This window comes from Brienomyrus brachyistius, unplaced genomic scaffold (assembly GCF_023856365.1).
Source record: "Brienomyrus brachyistius isolate T26 unplaced genomic scaffold, BBRACH_0.4 scaffold90, whole genome shotgun sequence".
NCBI classification, from domain to species: Eukaryota; Metazoa; Chordata; class Actinopteri; order Osteoglossiformes; family Mormyridae; genus Brienomyrus; species Brienomyrus brachyistius.
Genome location: NW_026042365.1, coordinates 568,435 through 593,653, shown reverse-complemented (window position 1 = coordinate 593,653; position 25,219 = coordinate 568,435). Strand labels below are relative to the sequence as shown.

The 25,219-nt window shown below is 47.5% G+C and overlaps 2 protein-coding genes across 4 annotated transcripts in view; one reads left to right on the top strand and one right to left on the bottom strand.

Moving 5' to 3' along the window:
* The window catches only part of LOC125727185 (rho GTPase-activating protein 6-like), a 31,090-nt gene extending 11,485 nt beyond the window's left edge, over positions 1 to 19,605 (top strand). For 2 of the 3 annotated variants that reach the window (XM_049003895.1, XM_049003896.1), the window contains exons 3-12: positions 7,335 to 7,403; positions 9,116 to 9,393; positions 9,534 to 9,732; positions 10,164 to 10,219; positions 12,179 to 12,329; positions 12,745 to 12,986; positions 13,981 to 14,157; positions 16,955 to 17,043; positions 17,144 to 17,340; positions 17,478 to 19,605. In XM_049003895.1, coding sequence (XP_048859852.1) covers positions 7,335 to 7,403; positions 9,116 to 9,393; positions 9,534 to 9,732; positions 10,164 to 10,219; positions 12,179 to 12,329; positions 12,745 to 12,986; positions 13,981 to 14,157; positions 16,955 to 17,043; positions 17,144 to 17,340; positions 17,478 to 17,773 — 1,754 coding nt within the window. In that variant the 3' untranslated portion in view covers positions 17,774 to 19,605. The remainder of the gene's footprint in view (positions 1 to 7,334; positions 7,404 to 9,115; positions 9,394 to 9,533; positions 9,733 to 10,163; positions 10,220 to 12,178; positions 12,330 to 12,744; positions 12,987 to 13,980; positions 14,158 to 16,954; positions 17,044 to 17,143; positions 17,341 to 17,477) is intronic. The other variant, XM_049003897.1, reaches the window with a different exon arrangement.
* Positions 18,999 to 25,210, bottom strand: LOC125727186 (uncharacterized). Its single transcript, XM_049003898.1, has 2 exons — positions 21,157 to 25,210; positions 18,999 to 20,706 (listed from the first exon to the last, which is right to left on the bottom strand). The coding sequence occupies exons 1-2, from the start codon at positions 21,266 to 21,268 to the stop codon at positions 19,778 to 19,780; spliced, it is 1,041 nt and encodes a 346-aa protein (XP_048859855.1). The 5' UTR covers positions 21,269 to 25,210; the 3' UTR covers positions 18,999 to 19,777.
* Positions 25,211 to 25,219: the final 9 nt, after the last annotated feature.

Here is a 25,219-nt window from a genome sequence, read left to right as displayed (position 1 = left end):
CTCACCCTGCCTATCACCCTCCCTGTCACACTTATCACACTCACCCTGCCTATCACACTCACCCTCCCTGTCACACTTATCACACTCACCCTGCCTATCACACTTACCCTCCCTGTCACACTTATCATAGTCACCCTGCCTATCACACTCACCCTCCCTGTCACACTTATCACACTCACCCTGCCTATCACAATCACCTTCCCTGTCACACTTATCACAGTCACCCTGCCTATCACACTCATCCTCCCTGTCACACTTATCACACTCACCCTGCCTATGACACTCACCCTCCCTGTCACACTTATCACACTCACCCTGCCTATCACGTCACCCTCCCTGTCACACTTATCACACTCACCCTGCCTATCACACTCACCCTCCCTGTCACACTTATCACACTCACCCTGCCTATCACACTCATCCTCCCTGTCACACTTATCACACTCACCCTGCCTATCACACTCACCCTCCCTGTCACACTTATCACAGTCACCCTGCCTATCACAGTCACCCTGCCTATCACACTCATCCTCCCTGTCACATTTATCACACTCACCCTGCCTATGACACTCACCCTCCCTGTCACACTTATCACACTCACCCTACCTATGACACTCACCCTACCTGTCACACTTATCACACTCACCCTACCTATGACACTCATCCTCCCTGTCACACTTATCACACTCACCCTGCCTATCACACTCACCCTCCCTGTCACACTTATCACACTCACCCTACCTATGACACTCACCCTACCTGTCACACTTATCACACTCACCCTGCCTATCACACTCACCCTCCCTGTCACACTTATCACAGTCACCCTGCCTATCACACTCACCCTCCCTTTCACACTTATCACACTCACCCTGCCTATCACAATCACCTTCCCTGTCACACTTATCACACTCACCCTGCCTATCACACTCACCCTCCCTGTCACACTTATCACACTCACCCTACCTATGACACTCACCCTACCTGTCACACTTATCACACTCACCCTGCCTATCACACTCACCCTCCCTGTCACACTTATCACACTCACCCTACCTATGACACTCACCCTACCTGTCACACCTATGACACTCACCCTACCTGTCACACTTATCACACTCACCCTGCCTATCACACTCACCCTCCCTGTCACACTTATCACAGTCACCCTGTCTGTCCCACTCACCCTCCCTGTCACACTTATCACAGTCACCCTGCCTATGACACTCACCCTCCCTGTCACACTTATCACACTCACCCTGCCTATGACACTCACCCTCCCTGTCACACTTATCACAGTCACCCTGTCTGTCCCACTCACCCTCCCTGTCACACTTATCACAGTCACCCTGTCTGTCCCACTAACCCTCCCTGTCACACTTATCACAGTCACCCTACCTATGACACTCACCCTACCTGTGACACTAATCACACTCACCCTGTCTGTCACATTCACCCTACCTTTCACAACCCACCCTACTGTACCTGTCAGGCTTATCTTACCTGTCACCATCAGCTTATCTTTCAGGCTCACCTTAGTTTAACCCTAAACCTAACTTTCACACTCACCTTACCTCTCACACTCAGCCTACTTGTCAGACTGAATTTCATCACACAAATATGTAGTATCTTGAAGAACATACATACTATGGGAAAACGTTCCGGTTTAAAGTTGCAGGACAGCAAGTCAGATTGTGTGTCCTTCTCATTCATCATCACTGCTCCTCCATTTCTACGCATTCCACGTATTCCATCATCAATACTCTCCTCTGTCATATACACATTTTTCATTAAAAAAAATCTCTAGGTTTCAAAGGTATTGATGTCTAGTTGGGCTGAAAATTGAATGCACCATAAATGATTAGTTACATCATAATGACTTTACTGCATGATCAGGGTGGTATTAAGGTGTCACGTATGTGAACATTTAAAGACTGCATCATGCCCCCCTAAACCAGGGGTAGGCAGCCCTGACCTTGGAGTGCCGGTATCCAGCAGGTTTTCTATCCTAACTGATGACTTAATATCTGGCTGGTCCATGAGAAACCAGGCAGGAAAACCTGCTGGATACCGGTACTCCAAGGTCAAGGTTGCCTCCGCTTGCTGGTATCTGTCCTTAGAGGGACCAGAAGAGACAAGATCCAACTGGGTTTCGAATGTGTGATGGATGGGTCCACTTCACTGCATGGGGATATTGACATTTACTGTAACATCTGATGCAGGACTCAGAATAATAGACCATGACGGTCATTCTGCCTTCACATCCTTACCACTTTTAGAGCAGTGTTGCTCTCTTGTGATTTTTATTTTTACTTTGAGTTCATCCTCGGAAGGAGACCCATAGAGAGCACTGCAGGCTCATGGTGTTTGACTTGCACAAAAATGTTCTAAGAGCAGAATGGAAAATGATTGGTTCTGAGAGATAACCAATCAGATTGTAAAGGAGGTGGGACCAAGATATCTGACTGGTTGGTCCTGCTTCCTCTAGTTGCTTGGACTCACCTCCTCTACAAATTGATTTTTCTCTCTGAATTTTTTGTTCGGCCCACAGAACACTTCTGTGTAAGTAAATCCCCCATGAGCCAATGGCAAGATCGCCGGTGTGTTTATTCTCTGTTACTAAGTTTTCTTTTATGTTTTCCCTCAGGAGGTCATAATCCATTACAGCAGTGTTTCTCAAATGGGTCTTCAGGGAGTTGGGAGGGAGCAAAAACTGGGGGGGGGGCAAGGATGGGGTTGGGAAACAGAACCTTAAAGCAGCAGCTGTTCCTCCGCCCCCTTAATCACCAGCCCCGTATGCCAAGCTACGCATGCAGGTTAGCTGACGTGCAACGCTGGCTACTGTGCTGCTCTTGGAAACTAGCTTTTCATTTCCTGCTGCCGTGAGAATTTGACCTGGCCCAGATCTTCCATAAGGATCTTTGGGCATTCCTACACACACCAGTGTGAACGTAGCAGAACTTCGGATAGACAGCAGGGAAGAATCCTTATGGAATATGAAAAGCCCCTTTCGAAGTCCACAGGGGTTAAAAACAGAAGCAAAGATTTTGTTAGGTCATGGGCAATAGCTCATGTTTAATAGAGATGAGCACAAGAAAGGTCATTTCCATTCTTGTTCCATATTTATTTTAATGACCCTGCCTATCACACTCATCCTCCCTGTCACACTTATCACACTCACCCTGCCTATCACACTCACCCTCCCTGTCACACTTATCACAGTCACCCTGCCTATCACAGTCACCCTGCCTATCACACTCATCCTCCCTGTCACATTTATCACACTCACCCTGCCTATGACACTCACCCTCCCTGTCACACTTATCACACTCACCCTACCTATGACACTCACCCTACCTGTCACACTTATCACACTCACCCTACCTATGACACTCATCCTCCCTGTCACACTTATCACACTCACCCTGCCTATCACACTCACCCTCCCTGTCACACTTATCACACTCACCCTACCTATGACACTCACCCTACCTGTCACACTTATCACACTCACCCTGCCTATCACACTCACCCTCCCTGTCACACTTATCACAGTCACCCTGCCTATCACACTCACCCTCCCTTTCACACTTATCACACTCACCCTGCCTATCACAATCACCTTCCCTGTCACACTTATCACACTCACCCTGCCTATCACACTCACCCTCCCTGTCACACTTATCACACTCACCCTACCTATGACACTCACCCTACCTGTCACACTTATCACACTCACCCTGCCTATCACACTCACCCTCCCTGTCACACTTATCACACTCACCCTACCTATGACACTCACCCTACCTGTCACACCTATGACACTCACCCTACCTGTCACACTTATCACACTCACCCTGCCTATCACACTCACCCTCCCTGTCACACTTATCACAGTCACCCTGTCTGTCCCACTCACCCTCCCTGTCACACTTATCACAGTCACCCTGCCTATGACACTCACCCTCCCTGTCACACTTATCACACTCACCCTGCCTATGACACTCACCCTCCCTGTCACACTTATCACAGTCACCCTGTCTGTCCCACTCACCCTCCCTGTCACACTTATCACAGTCACCCTGTCTGTCCCACTAACCCTCCCTGTCACACTTATCACAGTCACCCTACCTATGACACTCACCCTACCTGTGACACTAATCACACTCACCCTGTCTGTCACATTCACCCTACCTTTCACAACCCACCCTACTGTACCTGTCAGGCTTATCTTACCTGTCACCATCAGCTTATCTTTCAGGCTCACCTTAGTTTAACCCTAAACCTAACTTTCACACTCACCTTACCTCTCACACTCAGCCTACTTGTCAGACTGAATTTCATCACACAAATATGTAGTATCTTGAAGAACATACATACTATGGGAAAACGTTCCGGTTTAAAGTTGCAGGACAGCAAGTCAGATTGTGTGTCCTTCTCATTCATCATCACTGCTCCTCCATTTCTACGCATTCCACGTATTCCATCATCAATACTCTCCTCTGTCATATACACATTTTTCATTAAAAAAAATCTCTAGGTTTCAAAGGTATTGATGTCTAGTTGGGCTGAAAATTGAATGCACCATAAATGATTAGTTACATCATAATGACTTTACTGCATGATCAGGGTGGTATTAAGGTGTCACGTATGTGAACATTTAAAGACTGCATCATGCCCCCCTAAACCAGGGGTAGGCAGCCCTGACCTTGGAGTGCCGGTATCCAGCAGGTTTTCTATCCTAACTGATGACTTAATATCTGGCTGGTCCATGAGAAACCAGGCAGGAAAACCTGCTGGATACCGGTACTCCAAGGTCAAGGTTGCCTCCGCTTGCTGGTATCTGTCCTTAGAGGGACCAGAAGAGACAAGATCCAACTGGGTTTCGAATGTGTGATGGATGGGTCCACTTCACTGCATGGGGATATTGACATTTACTGTAACATCTGATGCAGGACTCAGAATAATAGACCATGACGGTCATTCTGCCTTCACATCCTTACCACTTTTAGAGCAGTGTTGCTCTCTTGTGATTTTTATTTTTACTTTGAGTTCATCCTCGGAAGGAGACCCATAGAGAGCACTGCAGGCTCATGGTGTTTGACTTGCACAAAAATGTTCTAAGAGCAGAATGGAAAATGATTGGTTCTGAGAGATAACCAATCAGATTGTAAAGGAGGTGGGACCAAGATATCTGACTGGTTGGTCCTGCTTCCTCTAGTTGCTTGGACTCACCTCCTCTACAAATTGATTTTTCTCTCTGAATTTTTTGTTCGGCCCACAGAACACTTCTGTGTAAGTAAATCCCCCATGAGCCAATGGCAAGATCGCCGGTGTGTTTATTCTCTGTTACTAAGTTTTCTTTTATGTTTTCCCTCAGGAGGTCATAATCCATTACAGCAGTGTTTCTCAAATGGGTCTTCAGGGAGTTGGGAGGGAGCAAAAACTGGGGGGGGGGCAAGGATGGGGTTGGGAAACAGAACCTTAAAGCAGCAGCTGTTCCTCCGCCCCCTTAATCACCAGCCCCGTATGCCAAGCTACGCATGCAGGTTAGCTGACGTGCAACGCTGGCTACTGTGCTGCTCTTGGAAACTAGCTTTTCATTTCCTGCTGCCGTGAGAATTTGACCTGGCCCAGATCTTCCATAAGGATCTTTGGGCATTCCTACACACACCAGTGTGAACGTAGCAGAACTTCGGATAGACAGCAGGGAAGAATCCTTATGGAATATGAAAAGCCCCTTTCGAAGTCCACAGGGGTTAAAAACAGAAGCAAAGATTTTGTTAGGTCATGGGCAATAGCTCATGTTTAATAGAGATGAGCACAAGAAAGGTCATTTCCATTCTTGTTCCATATTTATTTTAATGACCCAATTGTTTGTCTGAAAGCCATGGTGATTCAGTTTGAAATACAGGAACTCATCCCTATGGTCTAGAATGTAAAGAACAGATGCTAATTGCATCCAGCCTGATTTATTCTCATACTCTAGTGAAAACAATTAGCGTGCATGATATTATATCTAAAATATTTGCATTTCGAACATGATGTTATTTGTTGAGCGGTTAGCACTGGGGCCTCATGCAGCTGGGGCTGCATGTCTGACCCTGCCCTCTGCTCTGATGTGATCATGTTTGGTAACATTTTATATCAGTGCTTCCCAGTCTGGTCCCTGGGGACCTACAGACAGTCCGACAGGGAGCTGGGAGGGAGCGAAAACGTGGACCGTTTGGGGTTTCCCAAGGACCGGGTTGGGAAACACTGCTTTACATTAACTGCACCTTTATAAGCAGCATGTACGTATACCGTACCATCCTAACAAACCTTGACAGCTTTAATATACATTAACAACAGACATTTCAATTGTATTATCTTATAATAAGCGATGGACGTAACTGGTACGCAAGTACGCATTCACCTTTGAAAATGATACGTGCCACAATCGATTGTTTGTAACAGCGCAAATGCGTGTGTATTTTACGTAAATATAAAAGAAAATACCTTGCATTTTAACCTGTATGCAGCAAATGAAGTATAGTTACCATATAAAGATCAAAATGAGTTATATTTTGTTTTCATATCGACACAAATGCACATAAAATAAGTACGCATTTACACTGTTACCACAATCGATCGTCACGTGTCATTTTTACAGGTGAATGCACCAGTTATATCCATCCCTGCTTATAATGTTTGTTATTTATGTATATCAAAGCTGCTAAGGCATGTTAGGATGTTAAGATGTACTTACATGTTGCTTATGGATGTTCTATTATGAAGGTGCACTGAATGTACTATACATGCTTTATGAATGCATTATGAAGGTGATGTTAATGTAAAGCATTACATGATGTTTTTTCCATATTTATGTGAGTTTCTTCCTACCAGCCAGGCACATACAGTTAGGTGCTGCCCCCACTAGTTGCTGCACGTGACCGATTCTGAGTAGGAATGTGTGTTGAAGTCTGTGCAGATCTGTACTGGATCCATCAGCTGCACAGAAAATGGTTGGATGGATCATATATATTGATTCATGCTATATTTCTGGTGATCAGTGAACATTGTTGAGACACCACCGTGAAATGCATCCCCTGTGACATTGACATATGTGACATTGTGACATAACAGAGGGCAGCTAATTCAGCACCCGGGGAGCAGTGCTTGGGGGTGGTACCTTGCTCAGGGAAACTCAGCGGTCCCTTGCTGGTCGGGAATTCAAACACTGGCCACTGTATGTTAATAGACTAATTAAAGTAATGAATTGGCTGCGTGATTAGCAGTCGCTACGGTAAATTCAAGAGACATGCCTGGCACCGATATCATTCTCTTCTCTCCAGCAGTTCGCAAGAGGACAAAATCACTGCGCAGGAGGTTTGATTCCTTCTCCAAAGAGAGGAAGGATAGAGGTGAGTCCCAGATGCGCTGTGTATTCACCCCAACTCCTGTACTGTAATGGACCTGCACCCTCAGAAATGCATCAGAGGAAGTGCTGCACTACACTAATTAACCTGCTGGAAGGTGCGATTTAACAGAAAGAAATGTAGGATATTTTTATATGGGTATATTATATATATAGCTTTTCTGATATGAAGTTCTATGCACATGCCGTTCAGTGGGTTGACCCCCTGTCCTGGGTTGTTCCCCCAAACCTGGAGTGATTGTAGGATTTGACCATTTGCGGGGATCACCCCCAGCCCCCCACCTCCCCACTGCTTATGCTCCAAATCACATTAATCACACAGATGGAGTCTCCCAATTATGTCAAACCTGTTTAAATTAGCCTCACTCATCCTGGAAACTGACACCGAAATGATTTCAGCCAGTCCCCTCCCTGTCACACGTGTATGGGGGAGCCCATTACATTCATGCTAATTCAGTCTCTTTTCCCCTCACCTGCACCTGACTGATGGCTCCACACCCTCCATCATTTAGGTCCAGCGGCTGACGAGTCTGGACTAGTCGTCTATAGCATGAGCACTGCAGTCCCTATGACGTTCGTAGGATAAACCAAATAGCATGCTATGCTACTTCAGCTTCTAATCACAGACGCTCCCTCCTCAGGCTGGACAGGAACCTTGTTGGTCACAGGCTTACGTTGTTTGAGCTTTAAGAGGCTTAGGAGGTCATGCCTGAGGGTGCCTAAGTGGATTCCCTTCCTGACCTCTTCCCCAGTCCAGTTTCTAACGGTAACATGGAATTAAATGCTAACAGGTGGGCATTAGATTGTGTGAGCCTGCAGAAGAGCTCAGGTACCCAGACTTTCTAGGTGTTTACTAATGAGTCAAATGCTTCAAACATAAAAAGAAGTTAAGAGCGGTTAAGAGAAGTTCAGGGTTTTGAAGGCTTTGAAGGCGTACGGATTCTGCCACCTCTGAACTCTTGTTGAAGGGAGATTGTGGTATGGCGTTCAAGTTTAAGAATCAACATTCAAGGTACTGGCGATGTGCAACAGGTGCATTGGAATGTGTACTCAGTTACAAAAGTCTAATGTGCAAAACAACACAGACAGTGCATTACAATACAGACAATGCAAAACAAAATAGATAATGCAAATCAACACAGGTAGTGTATAACAATACAGACAATGCAAAACAGCACAGACAATGCAAAACTATACAGATGGTTTACAACAATGCAAATGGTGCATAACAATACAAATACTGTGCAAAATTGTATGATGTGTGGTCAGAGGCTGATCCAGTGCAGTAACAGATCTAGAACTGGTATACATGTCATGAATATGAATGGGGGGATTTGGACATTAGAAATCTCTCTCCTCTGTTATTATCTGGCTTTTTCTTTATTTAATTTCCTTGTCTTCTCTGTTCTCTGTTTGTGAATTATACTGTATAAATGATATAGGGGTGCATCACAACACACCCATGTAAAGCAGCTCGGGGCAACTCTGTTGTGAAAGGCGCTATATAAAATTGAATTGAATTTAATTGAACTGAACTGAGTTGAGTTTATTCAGTTGTTTAATTGCCACTTGACCAAAACTAGTGGAATTTGTTTTCGGTAAAGCATATTATATTACTCTGCACACAATACATAAACTAATTTGAACTGAACTGAACTGAATTGAACCTGTTCCTGTGTGTGTGGTTTTCCTCGGCAGAGGCGGCCCCCAAGGCATTCGGGATCCCCCTGGTGCAGGTCATAGCTAACGACCGGGCTCACAAGCGGCGGCAGGACGCGCTGAAGGAGAGTCAGCGAGACTCCCTCGAGCTGGAGGCCAGCCTGCTGCACTTCCAGGCCGAGAGGCAGAAGCAGCCCGGCTCCGACAGAGCCTGGTGCGGCCCGGCTCCCTCTCGCGCCGCGCCCCTGTCCGCAGGGACCCGCAGCAAGCTGCCCTCGCTCCCCACGCCGGACAGCAGTTGCAGGACCCGCCGCAGGGTAGGCTCCCCGGCCCAGATACACGGCGCCAACCAGGCATGCATCTAAGGGGTGGCCGGGGCCCCCTAACAAATACAGGGCCGTCCCAGTTGGGAGGCCTTCCCCAGCCATGCTCAAACACCGTCCTCTCCCTGCTCCAGGGCGGCCTCTCTGTGGACTCCATCTCAGACCTGGTGGAGAGCCAGTCCTGCCTGCTGGAGGCTCTGCAGCTGTCGCACCCCTACGAGCTGGACGGCAAGAGGGCCGCGGACCGCGCCCAGGCCCGGCTCAGCCTCAACCCCATTTACCGGCAGGTGCCGCGCCTGCTGGAGCTGTGCTGCGGGCACATCGAGGCCCACGGTCAGTGTGCGGCAGCCTGGCCTCTCAGCGGGCCGGACCACAGCCAGGGTCTCATAGCATTGTTAAACATATGCCAATCTCTGATATTTTTATTTATTTTTTATACTGCATATGGACTGATGGAGAAAAAGTATTTTCCTCTGTTAGATGAGAAACAAGGGGGGTCAGTTAGGACTCCACGTTCAGAAGGTTGCTGGTTCGAATCTCACGGCTGGCAGAATGATGTCACCTTTGGGCCCTTTAGCAAGGTCCTTAACCCCCAGCTGCTGTGTGGGTGCTGAGTGTTGACTGACCCCACCTTTTGATGCCAAAACGTACTCTTTGTATATGTCTTTGTGTCTCAAAGAGAGTGTGATGGAGTGTGTGAAAATGCCACAGGGATGAATAGAGCATCACTCTTACTATATGATTATAATGGTATCTCTTTGCAGGGCTGCACACGGTGGGCATTTTCCGTGTGGGGAGCTCAAAGAAGAGAGTGCGGCAGGTGAGCTTCCTATCAGGCTTTATGGCTCCGCGGCGTCGCTGAACTCTGTACGGTGTCACACCTGCTCATGCTGCTCGTGCTGTATGTGCTGCTGTCTCTGTTCACCTGCTCGTGCTGTACGTTCTGCCGTCTCTGTTCACCTGCTCGTGCTGCTCGTGCTGTATGTGCTGCCGTCTCTGTTCACCTGCTCGTGCTGTACGTTCTGCCGTCTCTGTTCACCTGCTCGTGCTGTACGTTCTGCCGTCTCTGTTCACCTGCTCGTGCTGCTCGTGCTGTATGTGCTGCCGTCTCTGTTCACCTGCTCGTGCTGCTCGTGCTGTATGTGCTGCCGTCTCTGTTCACCTGCTCGTGCTGTACGTGCTGCCGTCTCTGTTCACCTGCTCGTGCTGTATGTTCTGCCGTCTCTGTTCACCTGCTCGTGCTGTACGTGCTGCCGTCTCTGTTCACCTGCTCATGCTGTATGTTCTGCCGTCTCTGTTCACCTGCTCGTGCTGTATGTTCTGCCGTCTCTGTTCACCTGCTCGTGCTGTACGTGCTGCCGTTTCTGTTCACCTGCTCATGCTGTATGTTCTGCCGTCTCTGTTCACCTGCTCATGCTGTACGTGCTGCCGTCTCTGTTCACCTGCTCATGCTGTATGTGCTGCCGTCTCTGTTCACCTGCTCGTGCTGTATGTGCTGCCGTCTCTGTTCACCTGCTCATGCTGTATGTGCTGCCGTCTCTGTTCACCTGCTCATGCTGTATGTTCTGCCGTCTCTGTTCACCTGCTCGTGCTGTACGTGCTGCCGTCTCTGTTCACCTGCTCGTGCTGTATGTTCTGCCGTCTCTGTTCACCTGCTCGTGCTGTACGTGCTGCCGTCTCTGTTCACCTGCTCATGCTGTACGTGCTGCCGTCTCTGTTCACCTGCTCGTGCTGTATGTTCTGCCGTCTCTGTTCACCTGCTCGTGCTGTACGTGCTGCCGTCTCTGTTCACCTGCTCGTGCTGTACGTGCTGCCGTCTCTGTTCACCTGCTCGTGCTGTACGTGCTGCCGTCTCTGTTCACCTGCTCATGCTGTACGTGCTGCCGTCTCTGTTCACCTGCTCGTGCTGTACGTGCTGCCGTCTCTGTTCACCTGCTCATGCTGCTCGTGCTGTACGTGCTGCCGTCTCTGTTCACCTGCTCGTGCTGTACGTGCTGCCGTCTCTGTTCACCTGCTCGTGCTGTACGTGCTGCCGTCTCTGTTCACCTGCTCGTGCTGTACGTGCTGCCGTCTCTGTTCACCTGCTCATGCTGTACGTGCTGCCGTCTCTGTTCACCTGCTCGTGCTGCTCGTGCTGCCGTCTCTGTTCACCTGCTCATGCTGTACGTGCTGCCGTCTCTGTTCACCTGCTCATGCTGTACGTGCTGCCGTCTCTGTTCACCTGCTTGTGCTGTATGTTCTGCCGTCTCTGTTCACCTGCTCGTGCTGTACGTGCTGCCGTCTCTGTTCACCTGCTCATGCTGTACGTGCTGCCGTCTCTGTTCACCTGCTCATGCTGTACGTGCTGCCGTCTCTGTTCACCTGCTCATGCTTTACGTGCTGCCGTCTCTGTTCACCTGCTCGTGCTGTATGTTCTGCCATCTCTGTTCACCTGCTCGTACTGTACGTGCTGTTCGTTTTGCTGCTGTCGCCCGGTTCAGTGTATCTGTACATAAAGCATGGGGGGCCTAGAGTGCTTAACATCACTGACAGCACTACAAGAACAAAGTTAAAATGGTGGTCAGTGATGTGATGAATTGAAGTTCATCAAATTAGTTTATGTATTGTGTGCAGAGTAATATAATATAGTTTTGGTCAAGTGGCAATTAAACAACTGAATAAACTCAACTCAGTTCAGTTCAATTAAATTCAATTCAATGGTACAGTGTGTGATGTAAATAGCTCCACAACAGATAGTGACCAGTGTGTTTGTGTCTGTGTGTGTGTGTGCCCGCTCCAGCTTCGTGAGGACTTCGATCGAGGCACAGACGTGGTCCTGGATGAGGAGTACAGCGTACACGATGTCGCCGCCCTGCTGAAGGAGTTCCTGAGGGACATGCTAGACCCCCTACTGCCCCCTGAGCTCTACCTTGCCTTTCTGCACGCTAACAGTATGTCTGCCCTTCTTAGCCTTCTCACTGTCACTGCTATTCAGGTGATTCACTCACTGCTGCTAAATCACACAGGCAGCTGGAAGCAACCATGTAGAGTAACGGTCCTGATCTGGTTTTGAAGCGTTAGCTTCATGTTAAGCTGTGCTAATCCACAGGGACGCTTTAATGCCCAGGGGTCTCCAGTAAACAGGGGCCTAGACCTAACCTAATTTAATACAATTTTAGATATAACATTGAAGACATAGAGTGGTCACCCGTCCTATATTGTACAGGATCGTTCCATATTCTAAAATAACACACTTGCCAAATTCCCCTGTAGCCCTGAAGGGTGTGAAGCAGGTCCACTATGTGCAGCTGACAAGCGCCCCCTGCAGGCTGCAGGCTGACCTTCCTCTCTCCCCGACCCCTACAGCCCTGAAGGGTGTGGAGCAGGTCCACTATGTGCAGCTGACAAGCGCCCCCTGCAGGCTGCAGGCTGACCTTCCTCTCTCCCCGACCCCTACAGCCCTGAAGGGTGTGGAGCAGATCCTGTATCTGAAGTTGCTGCTCTTCCTGCTGCCGCCGGCCAACTGCGACACGCTGCTACGGCTGCTGACTCTGCTGCACACCGTGCATGAGCACGCCGAGGACAGCACCGGCCCCGGCATGCAGCAGGTCACACCGCACACCCGTGTGGATGGATGGATTTGAGGATGGATGGATGGATGCATGTGTGGGTGTATGGATGGAAAGATGGATGGGTGATGTATGCATTTGTGGGTGGATGGAAGGAAATGAGGATGGAAATACGGATGGGTGGATGGATGGATGGATGGATGGAGATAAATTCCATGATTTCCCAGGAAGCCTTTGGTGTGATTTTCCAGCTAAACCTTTAGTGGATTGACCTGTGAATCGAATGATTCTGTTAAATATGAAATCATTGTGATTTAAAATGACATTAAATCAAATGCTTTGACTTTTTAATAAATGTTTTAATTTATCTATTCCAAAAAGTATTTAATTCTAGTTAGGAACAAGGGGGGAAAGATAAGAGCAGTGTGTTGTAAATTGAGTTAGAACACTGTGCCTGTAATCGAAATCCTGTGGTTGGCAATGTTACTTTACGTTTGGCCCCTGAGCGAGGCCCCTAACCCTGATTACTCCAGACACTTATTGACCCATCTTTCTCAAAATGTATGTTGCTTGGATAAAAAACATCTTATCCAAAATAAACAAACAAAGGGAGCCTATTGTACTGTCACTGTATTTGAATCATGGACCATCTCCTCAATGTACCTCCTTCATGCCAGTCTTTGACCAGCACCCTCTATAATCCATGCTGTCTGTGTGACAGGTCCCTGTGCTGTCTGTGTGACAGGTGCCTGTGCTGTCTGCGTGACAGGTGCCTGTGCTGTCTGCGTGACAGGTGCCTGTGCTGTCTGCGTGGCAGGTTCCTGTGCTGTCTGTGTGACAGGTCCCTGTGCTGTCTGCATGACAGGTGCCTGTGCTGTCTGCGTGACAGGTCCCTGTGCTGTCTGCGTGGCAGGTTCCTGTGCTGTCTGTGTGACAGGTGCCTGTGCTGTCTGCGTGACAGGTGCCTGTGCTGTCTGCGTGGCAGGTTCCTGTGCTGTCTGTGTGACAGGTGCCTGTGCTGTCTGTCTGACAGGTCCCTGGCAACAAGATGACAGCAGCCAACTTGGCTGTGATATTCGGGCCCAACTTACTTCAGAAGGAGAGGGGTTCTGAGAAGGACTCGAGTCCACAGGTGACGGGCATAGAGGACAGCGCCGCCATAATCTCCGTCACTCTGCAGCTCATCCAGAACCACAAGCACCTCTTCATGGTGAGTCACGAGGGGCAGCGCTGTACTGCATGCCAGTCACCACCTCCGGGTGGGACGGGGAGCTCCACGCAAATTATCACGGGAGCCGACAGGAGCGGATCCTCAGACGGTCTGGCGCTAGCCTTTTGCCATCAGCTTGGTGTGTATCCAACTTAAGTATAACACACAAACGTAAATGATTTACTTTTCTTATTTATTTATTGCATTCATTATTTATATTTGAAATGGGATTCCTGGTTACAAAGGAATCTGTAATTTTATGAAAGATGTACTAAATATGTTTATTAAAGCTGATATGCTTTCAATTTTAATTCTTAAGTATTATCAAAGGATTATTAAGGGAGCAGATTTCTGGATAGAAACATTTTTGGAGTGTCCATGCCTCAAATATCTCCCCTTTATTTGGGAATATGTTAAAGAGAAAATGAACAATAAGTTCATTATAAATAAATAACCGATAGTACGGAAAGTACGGTACCTGTACGTTAAAATAACGTTACATTGATCAAGGACTTTTTTTGATTAAAAGACACAACAGGAACTTGATAAAATCCTTTTTAAAAAGCAGAACCACTTCATCTCTGCAGTCCCATTTACCTTGTTTGAATCATGCTGTTCTTTAATTAACGGTTAAGTCGAGGCTAATTAATTAAGCGTTCAATGAGAACAGAAGCCGGCTTGCACTGTAGCCTTCCAGCACCAGGATTAAGGAAACTGCTCCAATTCCTTTATGTCCTCAGCCACCTGGTGAACTCATATGTGATCTAAATTGTCATTGTAGGCCATAGCTAATCATTCTTGATTCATCTGCACATCAAAGAATCTTGCAAATTCAGATAACGTTAAACAGTGTTAAGTGCTACTAACACCTATGCTTAAAAACTATGTAATGCTACCATGGTAACCCTCAGATCTCCCAGGAAATGGGCTGAATTCCTGGCCTAGTTCTGAATGTGGGGAATTTTGAATATTCTGAGTCAAGATGTAGGCCACTCGCTCACTTGCTTTGATCAATTAAGGGAAAGGATTTGTTATTCTGAATAGTTAAAAAAGTTAAACCACAGCGGACATACTGTATGCTTAATTGAAAGCTAAATATTAGGAATGTATAAAAGTTAAAAGGAGTGTATGAAGTCACACATTGTAGACAAGTATTTCCAAAACTGGTCCTTGGGAACCCCCAAGTGGTCCATGTTAGCTGGGAGGGAGCAAAAACGAGAACTGTCTGGGAGTTCCCGAGGACTGGACTGAGGAACTGTTTCAGACAATGGGCCCACCGTAATGGGACAAGCATGCAGTTTAAACAGAGATCACATGACATGCCGAAATCCATCCATGTTCCATAACTGCCCATCCAGTGCGGGATTTCAGAGAGCCAGGAGTCTATCTCAGGAAGAACTGGACATGAAGCAGGATGAGGATCCAGGCTGCCACAGGGCACATACATGCAGACTAAGGGCATTTCAGGGACACGCCTAACTGCAGGGAAATGGGGCAGCCAGAGGACGTGCACGCAAACAGGAAGTACACATGGGGAGGGGGGGTGGTTGAACCCCCAGCCCGGAGGGGGGAGGTTAGGCCATGTCGCCCCCTTTATAAATAACATAAGCCGAAGCTGTACAGAAAGAGGTAGAATAAATAAGCAGGTTTACATGTTCTTTACTCTGCAGGTTTTCCAGAAATCATCTAAGATGATTGAAAAATTCTTCCAAATTAAGAATGTCCAACTTACGGACGACGTAGTCACACAGACTGCCATGAAGCCTGTTACATAAAAAATTCAGGTTAAATACAGTTCGTCGGCTGGAGGTACAGTACTGTATGGGCGCTTTTCCACCGCACGAGGTACCGTACTTTCGGTACTATCGGTACTTCCATAAAGTACCAAAAGTATGGTACTTCTTTTGTGTTGGTTTTTCCACTGGCATAAAAACTGGTACTGGCACCAAATGACATCATCAGTGACTGCCCCTGACTGACATCATCACAAAGCGCGGTGCTGTATTTCTTTTTCTGTATTTAAACATGTTATTATGATCCTTCACTTTCCTGTAGTCCTGCTTAAGTTTTATTATTTTCAAGCGGCATTGTTCGGGGTGTCGCGTGTGCCCTTTTTCTTGCTTTTACGGCAAATACTTTTTAATTTCGAGTCGTGCATCTAAATCCCGCTGGATCTGTTCATCTGACCATATGGCGATTAAAGCCTGTGTTTGTCCCTCCTTCCATTTTACTTTTATTATATTTTTTTCTACTGCTTTTTATTTCGTTTCTCGCTGTTCGCTGTGTGTTTCAGTAGATGTTGGTTGTATTTTGTGTTTCAGCAGCAGGCTATTTGCATAACCAATCAACAGCAAATACGTTTGCCAGTCCCACCCCAAAGTACCAAGGTACCAAAGAAGTACCACAGCTGGTTTGGCACTTTCGGTACTGGTACTCCACCGGAAGTTAACGGAAAAGCAAAAGTATCGTACTTTATGCGATGGAAAAGCGCCCTATATAGTTATTTTTATTATTACTGTATAATTATTATTATTCCAACTTATCTACGAATTTGACTTAAAGACAGACTTAGGTGACAGATCTCGTTCATAACCTGGGGACTGTCTGTATAGCAATTACATTGTAATTTACTCAATCTGCTATAATTATGAGCTAAACTGGAACGAGGAGGCCCTTCTTCAGGAAGGCATACTGCTAGGGAGATTACGCTGGTCAGGAGAGGGAAAGGCGTAAACAAGGCTGTGGGCAGTGTACATGGGAGGCCGGCTTTGTGACACGTCTCTCATTGTTTGTTGAGGTACCTGTGGCGTTCCAGCAGGAGGTGCTGGTGCGCCTCATACAGACAGACCCAGACATCATCGTGTACCTCCTTCGCAGGAAGCTCAGGTAAGACGGCTCTGCAGTGAGGTGTGATGCATGCCGGCTGCTGTCGTAGGGCTTCGGAGATTGGGTCGGTACGGGCACTGATGATCCCGCTCCCGAACAGCACCACTTATCCAGCGACAGATGATGATGCTGGAGGATGCAGTGTCGTTAGGGATTCGCCGGAGCCCGCGGAGCTGTCCAATGGGGGTCCGTCACCCCTGGATCCCACTGTGGCCCACTTCCAGGGTCCCCGTGAAGAGATCAGCTTGAGCAGTGAGGTCATCTTCAGCGCACCGAGGCACAGCCAGATACGGAAGTGTGAGTGGCACAGAGACCCTGGGGTCTGCCTGTTTCTCGGGGTGTTTCATCATGATAACATAAGGTGAACATCTCTTAAGGGCATTACGGCATTTTCCGTAATCTTCATTCTGTGATTTGTTCCTGTTGTTAATCAGACGCCCCTGATGTCAGGCCTGGCAAATCCATGGCTCGTATCCGCCAGTTCCACTCCCACCACAACTTGCTCAGCCTGGCCCGTCCGTCGTGCCGCCCACTCTCCGAGGACAGGGAGGAGGCGGGGCCTGCTGCGGAGAGGACTGTCTGCTTCAGCCTGGGGGAGGACCTTGGGGCAACTCAGACCCCAAGCCCAAAGGACCAGCCTGGTGTATGGGCAAAGGACAGCAGGCCTGCAGCCACTACTTTCTGGGACTTATTCACTCGAAAAGCTCCCAGCTCTGAAGCTGCTCTATGAGCTCATGAGTAATAATGGTGAGAAAAATAGGACTCTGTATGCCAGAATTTCTCTGAGGTGCAGACAGCCACATACATGGAGTCTGTGGTCAGTTTATTAGGTACGCCTGCTTGTTAAACAGCCTGGGCATCCAAACAGCCAATCACATGGCTGCAGCTGCAGAACAGTCTGGGCCTCCAAACAGCCAATCACATGGCCGCAGCTGAAGAACAGCCTCGGCATCCAAACAGCCAATAAAATGGCTGCAGCTGCAGGACAGCCTATGCCTCCAAACAGCCAATCACATACAAACCAAGGTCAGGAAGTTCATTTACTGAATGGCTGATCATTAGACTGGCTAAGATAAATGCAAGAGATGTAAGAGAATTTAAACCTGGCGTGATTGTCCATACCGGCCGTGGTCCCAGCCTCTCAGAAACAGCCACCCGCCTGGGATTCTCACACATTATGTTCTCTAGAGTTTATAGAGAGACGTTGTGTTGAATTATCGCCGTGGCCTCTGGTTTCCTCCCACGGTCCGAAAGCGTGCAGTGGTTGATTGGCGAGTTTAAATATGCCCTGTAGTTGTGCGAGTGTCTGTGCCCTGCGGTGTGTTGGCGACTGCCCGGGGTTGGTTCCTGCCTACGCCCATTGTTCCCTTGTTGAATGGTGCGATTAACAAAAGGTATTCAATCAGTGGCAGCTCTGTTGTCAAAAACACCTTATTAATGGGAGAGGGCAGACTCATTAAAGCTAACAGGAAGGCCAGAAGTGCAAAAAGTAACAGCTCAGTATAAATGGTTTTAGGGGCATAAGTGGCTCTACCTGGTGCTAGCTTGATGTACCTAACAAAGTGGCCACTCGGTGTACAGACATTAGTAAGGGTATATATACAGGCAGATATATAAGAAAATATGCTTCCATGGTGATGCGTTAGGTCCCCTGAGCCCAGGCCCAGAACATTCATGTAGCATTTCCTTCAGAACCGCTGTAAGTTCTGCTGCAGTGTACCATTCCCACAGTGTTCTTAGGCTTGTGGAAATGAGCTCTCAGTCCCACACAATTTGTCTGTAAAGGTCTTTGTACGGTTTATTTTTTGTAAATTACCATGGCCTCGTGAGTTTGTGACCTCTAACCATGTCTGAAAACACCCATTCCATTCACATGAAGTCGAGGACAAGAAAAGACCAAAAACACAGTAAAGTAAGGGCACGGTTTATAATCCGGGACGAGTAAACAAACGGACTGTCATAAAAGCATTTTAATACCTGACCGAGCCACAAGGGGGAGACATAACACACAAAACTCTGAGCGAACCAAACCGGGTTATTATAATTCCTAATATTCACGTTACTATTAAGTTATTAGACTTTTACACAGTGTGTGTAAATAACAGGGTAAAAGTACAAGAATTTTTCTGTTGTGTAAAGTGATTATTTCATTACAGGACATGACATTTCTCTGTACTCTGTGTAATACCTCAATAAACTTGCTATATTCCTGGACCTAATTATATAGGTTAGTGGTTCACTAACTGTGGTTCACGAGATGATATTCTGAATAGGCTAAAATTATCTTTATTTGTCAGTGGGCTGCCTAGGGTGATGGCTTCTCAGGGATTCTGGAATAGCAGACAGCCGATTTGACTTTGACTTGGAGGGGGCACACTGCCACAGTGGGCGGGGTGAGCAGGGTGTGACCAAGAAAAAGCACTGCAATTGAAGCAGGAACAAGCAGAAGAACAGTTCACAGTGAGCAAAGGTTGTTAAAAGGGCTGCCAATTTTATTTTTCGATTATGCGGTTAATCCAGAAGCATGAATTTATTATACAAAATTAAACAATAATAAGTCTTAATTCCTTCTTCACTCTTATTTCCACATTTACTTTGGTGCCAGCTGCGGTTGGCTTTGGGGGAGGGGGATAGTGACGTTCCCCAGGGCGCCACATGGACTTGGGCTGGCCTGCTTCAACTGCACATGGATTTCATATTAAAAATCAATTTGTCGGGCGATATTTATCCAGTTTCATGGGGTGGGTTTGAAAATGGCATAATCTTTTCCATGGCACCCCATTCCATCTGTTGCTGATCTGTCAGCAGCGGCCATGCGATGGGAATGTTTAGCTCGCTGTGTTTCAGTCACACCTACATGCAGTACAGCCGGCATCCAGCACGCTGATCTGTCAGCAGCGGCCATGCGATGGGAACGTGGAGCTCGCTGTGTTTCAGTCACACCTACATGCAGTACAGCCGGCATCCAGCACGCTGATCTGTCAGCAGCGGCTATGCGATGGGAACGTGGAGCTCGCTGTGTTTCAGTCACACCTACATGCAGTACAGCCGGCATCCAGCACGCTGATCTGTCAGCAGCGGCCATGCGATGGGAACGTGGAGCTCGCTGTGTTTCAGTCACACCTACATGCAGTACAGCCGGCATCCAGCACGCTGATCTGTCAGCAGTGGCCCTGCGATGGGAACGTGCAGCTCGCTGTGTTTCAGTCACACCTACATGCAGTACAGCCGGCATCCAGCACGCTGATCTGTCAGCAGCGGCCCTGCGATGGGAATGTTTAGCTCGCTGTGTTTCAGTCACACCTACATGCAGTACAGCCGGCATCCAGCACGCTGATCTGTCAGCAGCGGCCCTGCGATGGGAATGTTTAGCTCGCTGTGTTTCAGTCACACCTACATGCAGTACAGCCGGCATCCAGCACGCTGATCTGTCAGCAGCGGCCCTGCGATGGGAATGTTTAGCTCGCTGTGTTTCAGTCACACCTACATGCAGTACAGCCGGCATCCAGCACGCTGATCTGTCAGCAGCGGCCCTGCGATGGGAATGTTTAGCTCGCTGTGTTTCAGTCACACCTACATGCAGTACAGCCGGCATCCAGCACGCTGATCTGTCAGCAGCGGCCCTGCGATGGGAATGTTTAGCTCGCTGTGTTTCAGTCACACCTACATGCAGTACAGCCGGCATCCAGCACGCTAATCTGTCAGCAGTGGCCCTGCGATGGGAACGTGGAGCTCGCTGTGTTTCAGTCACCCCTACATGCAGTACAGCCGGCATCCAGCACGCTGATCTGTCAGCAGCGGCCATGCGATGGGAACGTGGAGCTCGCTGTGTTTCAGTCACACCTACATGCAGTACAGCCGGCATCCAGCACGCTGATCTGTCAGCAGTGGCCCTGCGATGGGAACGTGCAGCTCGCTGTGTTTCAGTCACACCTACATGCAGTACAGCCGGCATCCAGCACGCTGATCTGTCAGCAGTGGCCCTGAGATGGGAACGTGGAGCTCGCTGTGTTTCAGTCACCCCTACATGCAGTACAGCCGGCATCCAGCACGCTGATCTGTCAGCAGGGGCCATGTGATGGGAATGTTTAGCTCGCTGTGTTTCAGTCACACCTACATGCAGTACAGCCGGCATCCAGCATGCTGATCTGTCAGCAGGGGCCATGTGATGGGAATGTTTAGCTCGCTGTGTTTCAGTCACACCTACATGCAGTACAGCCGGCATCCAGCACGCTGATCTGTCAGCAGCGGCCCTGCGATGGGAATGTGGAGCTTAGGAACATGACACTGAACATCCCCTCTGTGACAGGAAACCCACCCAATCTGCTATGAACATCATCCTTGACGAAGAGGAAAGTAGATGTGCGTATGTTTGGGGGAGGCAGAGGGGGCATAATAGCCCTTCTGTTTGGAGGCTTTCGGAATGTCCTATATGTAGAGCCTGATTTTATTTGTGGATGAAAAACACTGTTACTGTAACCAGGGCCAGTCTCTCTGGCACCATAGGGGAGATTCTTCTGAGCGTCCCCTTCCTTCCTCCAACCACAGAGCAATAGAAAACAAATTTACACATTTTATTCATATTACAAACATTATGGTAGCACAGGGTATCTGGCTGCTAACTAGCTAGTTAACTCGCCTCTGTCTTACAAGAAAGAACCATAATGTCACAGAATGCAGTCAGATGTTTTTCTTCCTATTTGTTGTCACACACTCTTTCGTGCCCCCGGCGATCGCCTGTGCCGCCTTTAGGAGGCGCTGGTTCTGTAACAAACGTAGCACTACCCAAACCCCTCCATGTGTGGGGGTTTGCATGATCTCCTACCTCCACATCCCCATCGGGACAGAGAAGCTGGAAGCCATAATGGTTTTTAAACAGTTTCATCCGACACATCGAACATGTTCCGTTTGGGAGTAGCGTCGCTAAATTGGCCATAGTGAGTGAATGTGTGTGAATTGATTAAAGATGTTTAGAACAATTTTAGCATGAATTTCTCACCAATAGTTTGTTGTGTCAAAATCCTATAGGGGGGAAAAAAAACCTTCTTCAGAAATCTGTAAAACATGGAAGGTTTCAGTCTTAAACAAAATGCTTTTTTTTTGTCTTTTGGCGAGCATCTGTGTCTAATAAACAGAATGTGTAGGTATTTGCAGTGTGTGAGGCATCCAACAGCGTCTCCCCTACATGCGGCTGCTGCGAGAGACCTGACGGCTTTGCTGACATTAGAGAGCAGCTCCTGAAAGACAGCGCAGATGTTTAGAAACGGCGTCAGCAGATGGACACTAATGTAAACGATGGAAAAACATACAGCAACGAGAAGTAGCCAGAGTTAGTGTGGTCTGTAGGGAGTTTTTTTTTTTGTAAATACGGAATAACAAACAGATGTTTACATGGCTGTCGATAAATTTTGTGTATATATATATACACATACACACACACACACAAAGTGCTCAAACACTAAATTCTGTAAAATGTTGCAAATGTAATGGTTGCATAAAAAGTCATTTCCTTAAGTGCCAATTTTTTTTTTTTTTACTAACTAATTCAGTTCTGTTCCTGGTCTTTTGCTATTAATTGCAATTGTGGCCTTTGGCTCCCACAGTAATACTAAACACAAATGTTCGGCGTTTTATGTCACTGCAAAGGTGTTACCAATTAAAAATCACCAAAAGATGCTGCTTGTCAACGACCTTTTTAACTCAGGTCATCTTTCAGGACGATAATGTGAGTTTCAGTTTATTACCACATGAACTTAATGTTTATTTAACACCAGAGGATGTTTCTAATGTGATCTATACTTATAATCACTTTCACTTTTTTTAAAATGAATAAAATAATGATTTGTTATACAACCGATAAATTTGCATTTTTTTTATTGACTTAAACAAGCATGCCAGGACTTCCTGTGATCACTGCATATGAAAGACACTGCCAAGGAAGAGCAGCAAGAACTGAGTCGCTTTTCCACATCTTTATTCAAGAGCTTCAGATTAAATCTCCAGATCACCAAGAAACGATATTAGAATCAAACTGGGGCATCAGTCCTCACACAGAGAGTCACCAGAACGTCAAGTCAGACGGCAGTAAATGCATCCCCAACATGTCGATCGCATGCGGAGCCCCTAGCGGCTGCGACAGGCTCTCTCAGAGAATCACGATGAATGTACTAGATAGCAGCTTGGACCACCCTATTCGCTCCCTTAACACAGGAATGTGTCTGTCTGAAGTTAACAACTCAGTGCTTAAATAAAAGCTTTTCGACTTGTGGAATGCTGAAAATGAAAATCTTTTCCCCCAAAATTCAAGCTATTATACAGTCTATTCAAATGATTAGAGCTTGATTGGTACTTCATGCTCTCTCTCTCTTCTGGGCTCACACGGCTTAGGACAAACCCACCACCAGTTTAATGGCAGACTAAACAAGAAATATACATATATAAAAAAAAACAACCATCTAGGGGAAAAAGGTGACCTAAAAAGGTCTGAGTATCAAACACATGGCTGGTTAATCTGATCGTACTTCTCTGTTCCAGTTGCTTGTGAGCTTGGTGCTGCGGTTGTCAGTATGGTTTGCAAGAAGTGCATTAAAGCAGCCCCTGAATTATGTAAACGTGTTTATTCCTGTAGCTGTGTAGCGCCATGCATTGTCAGGACGATTAAGATGATTGCCCACGAGCCAGCGGCCGTTTTCAAAATAAGCCTATCAGAACTTGACAGCCACCTTTCCGTTTGACCTTCGTCCAATCAGAGACTTCAGTTTAACACTCACAGTGAAGGCCATTAATAAGACCTTTGTGTGTGCCCCCCCTCCAAGACAAACATTCGCTCCACCATCTCATCCGTAATCCAGTTCCACCCTGGAAATTCACCCGTTCACTTAATAAAAGGTTTTCATGTAGTGCTCAAAAGGTAGTTTTTAATCACAAAAATATAAATATATATAGAATATATGCAGGCTGTAACTGTAAAAAGCAGTGTGTGTGTGTATCGCTGTAAAAGCAGTGTGTGTGTATCGCAGACTAACTCCAACGGCGGAACTTGAAGATTAGTGTCTCTCGACCCAGTCTTCAGTGGACATGGGAGGGAGCAAATACATGGACCGTCTGGGGGTCCCCGAGGACCGGGTCGAGAAACACTATTGTAGAGGACAGTCTGGGAAAACAGCTGCACATGTGAAACAAAAGCCACTATTACTGCCCTGTAGCTTTGTGTATGTTAGCAGGAATTCGAGGAGTGGGCCCATTTGGGGCAGTGCGGTTCTGCTCACCAAGCACCACAGAGGTGGGGGTAAAGTAGGGGGCAGGCGACCCTGGTCCTGGAGTGCCGGTACACAACAGGTTTTCCATCCTACCTGGTCTCTGATGAGTCATACCTGATCTCAGGCAAATAGCAACTCATCACATAAGATAGAAAACGTGCTGGATAGCGACACTACAAGATAAGCGCTGCCTATCGCTCGCATAGACCATCTCCACCAGTCAGGTTACAAAGGTCACGGCGAAGCGGTAATTACCCACCAGATGACATGTAATCTGTAGGTTGGTACTTAGTGCAATAAGCTTGGAATTGTGACTTCTACATTAATGACAGGTAAGCTGCACCTGCAAAGAATTATGGAGGAACAGGCCAAGCACCACACCGTCTTACATTCTTGCTTAAAGATGTAGTCTTAGTGTCATAACCAAAACTGCCATTATTTACAGTCATTTTCGCAAATGAGAACATCTGGCTATATTACCTCAAAATGATCTTAACAACTAGCAGCACATTTATGTTTGAGAAAGTAACGCTGAAAAAATGTTTGTGATACGACGGTCAGTGGTATGGTACAGTCTTAAAGCAATGCTCTTTTGATCACAGGGGTTCAGCAGAGAGAAAAAAAATAAATAAATAAAAAGAATGACAACCAAGCGTCCAGTTACATTCCAAGACACGTCTGCGGCGGAGAGGAGGAGCTGGAGCTATGCAATCCCTGCATCCGAGACAGCGGGCATCTCCAAAGCGCGGCACGGCTTCTGTCCAACGTCCTGCTGACCCTGCTTCACGAATCCCGCGGAGAGCGCCAGTGCTCCGCCATGCGTCCGGTGAATTCGCTGACACATGCAGAATGCGTCATCTGGCCAGTAGCCCTGGGCTGGGAGCCCTGGCGTCCACACGATGCCGCCCCCCCCCATG

Bases quoted from the DNA above. Each gene is read 5' to 3' on its own strand.
- LOC125727186 (XM_049003898.1), bottom strand. From the start codon at position 21,268: ATGCCGGCTGTACTGCATGTAGGTGTGACTGAAACACAGCGAGCTAAA. The intron at 20,707-21,156 runs GTGTGACTGAAA...TACTGCATGTAG, and splicing joins GCCGGCTGTACTGCATGTAG to GTGTGACTGAAACACAGCGA.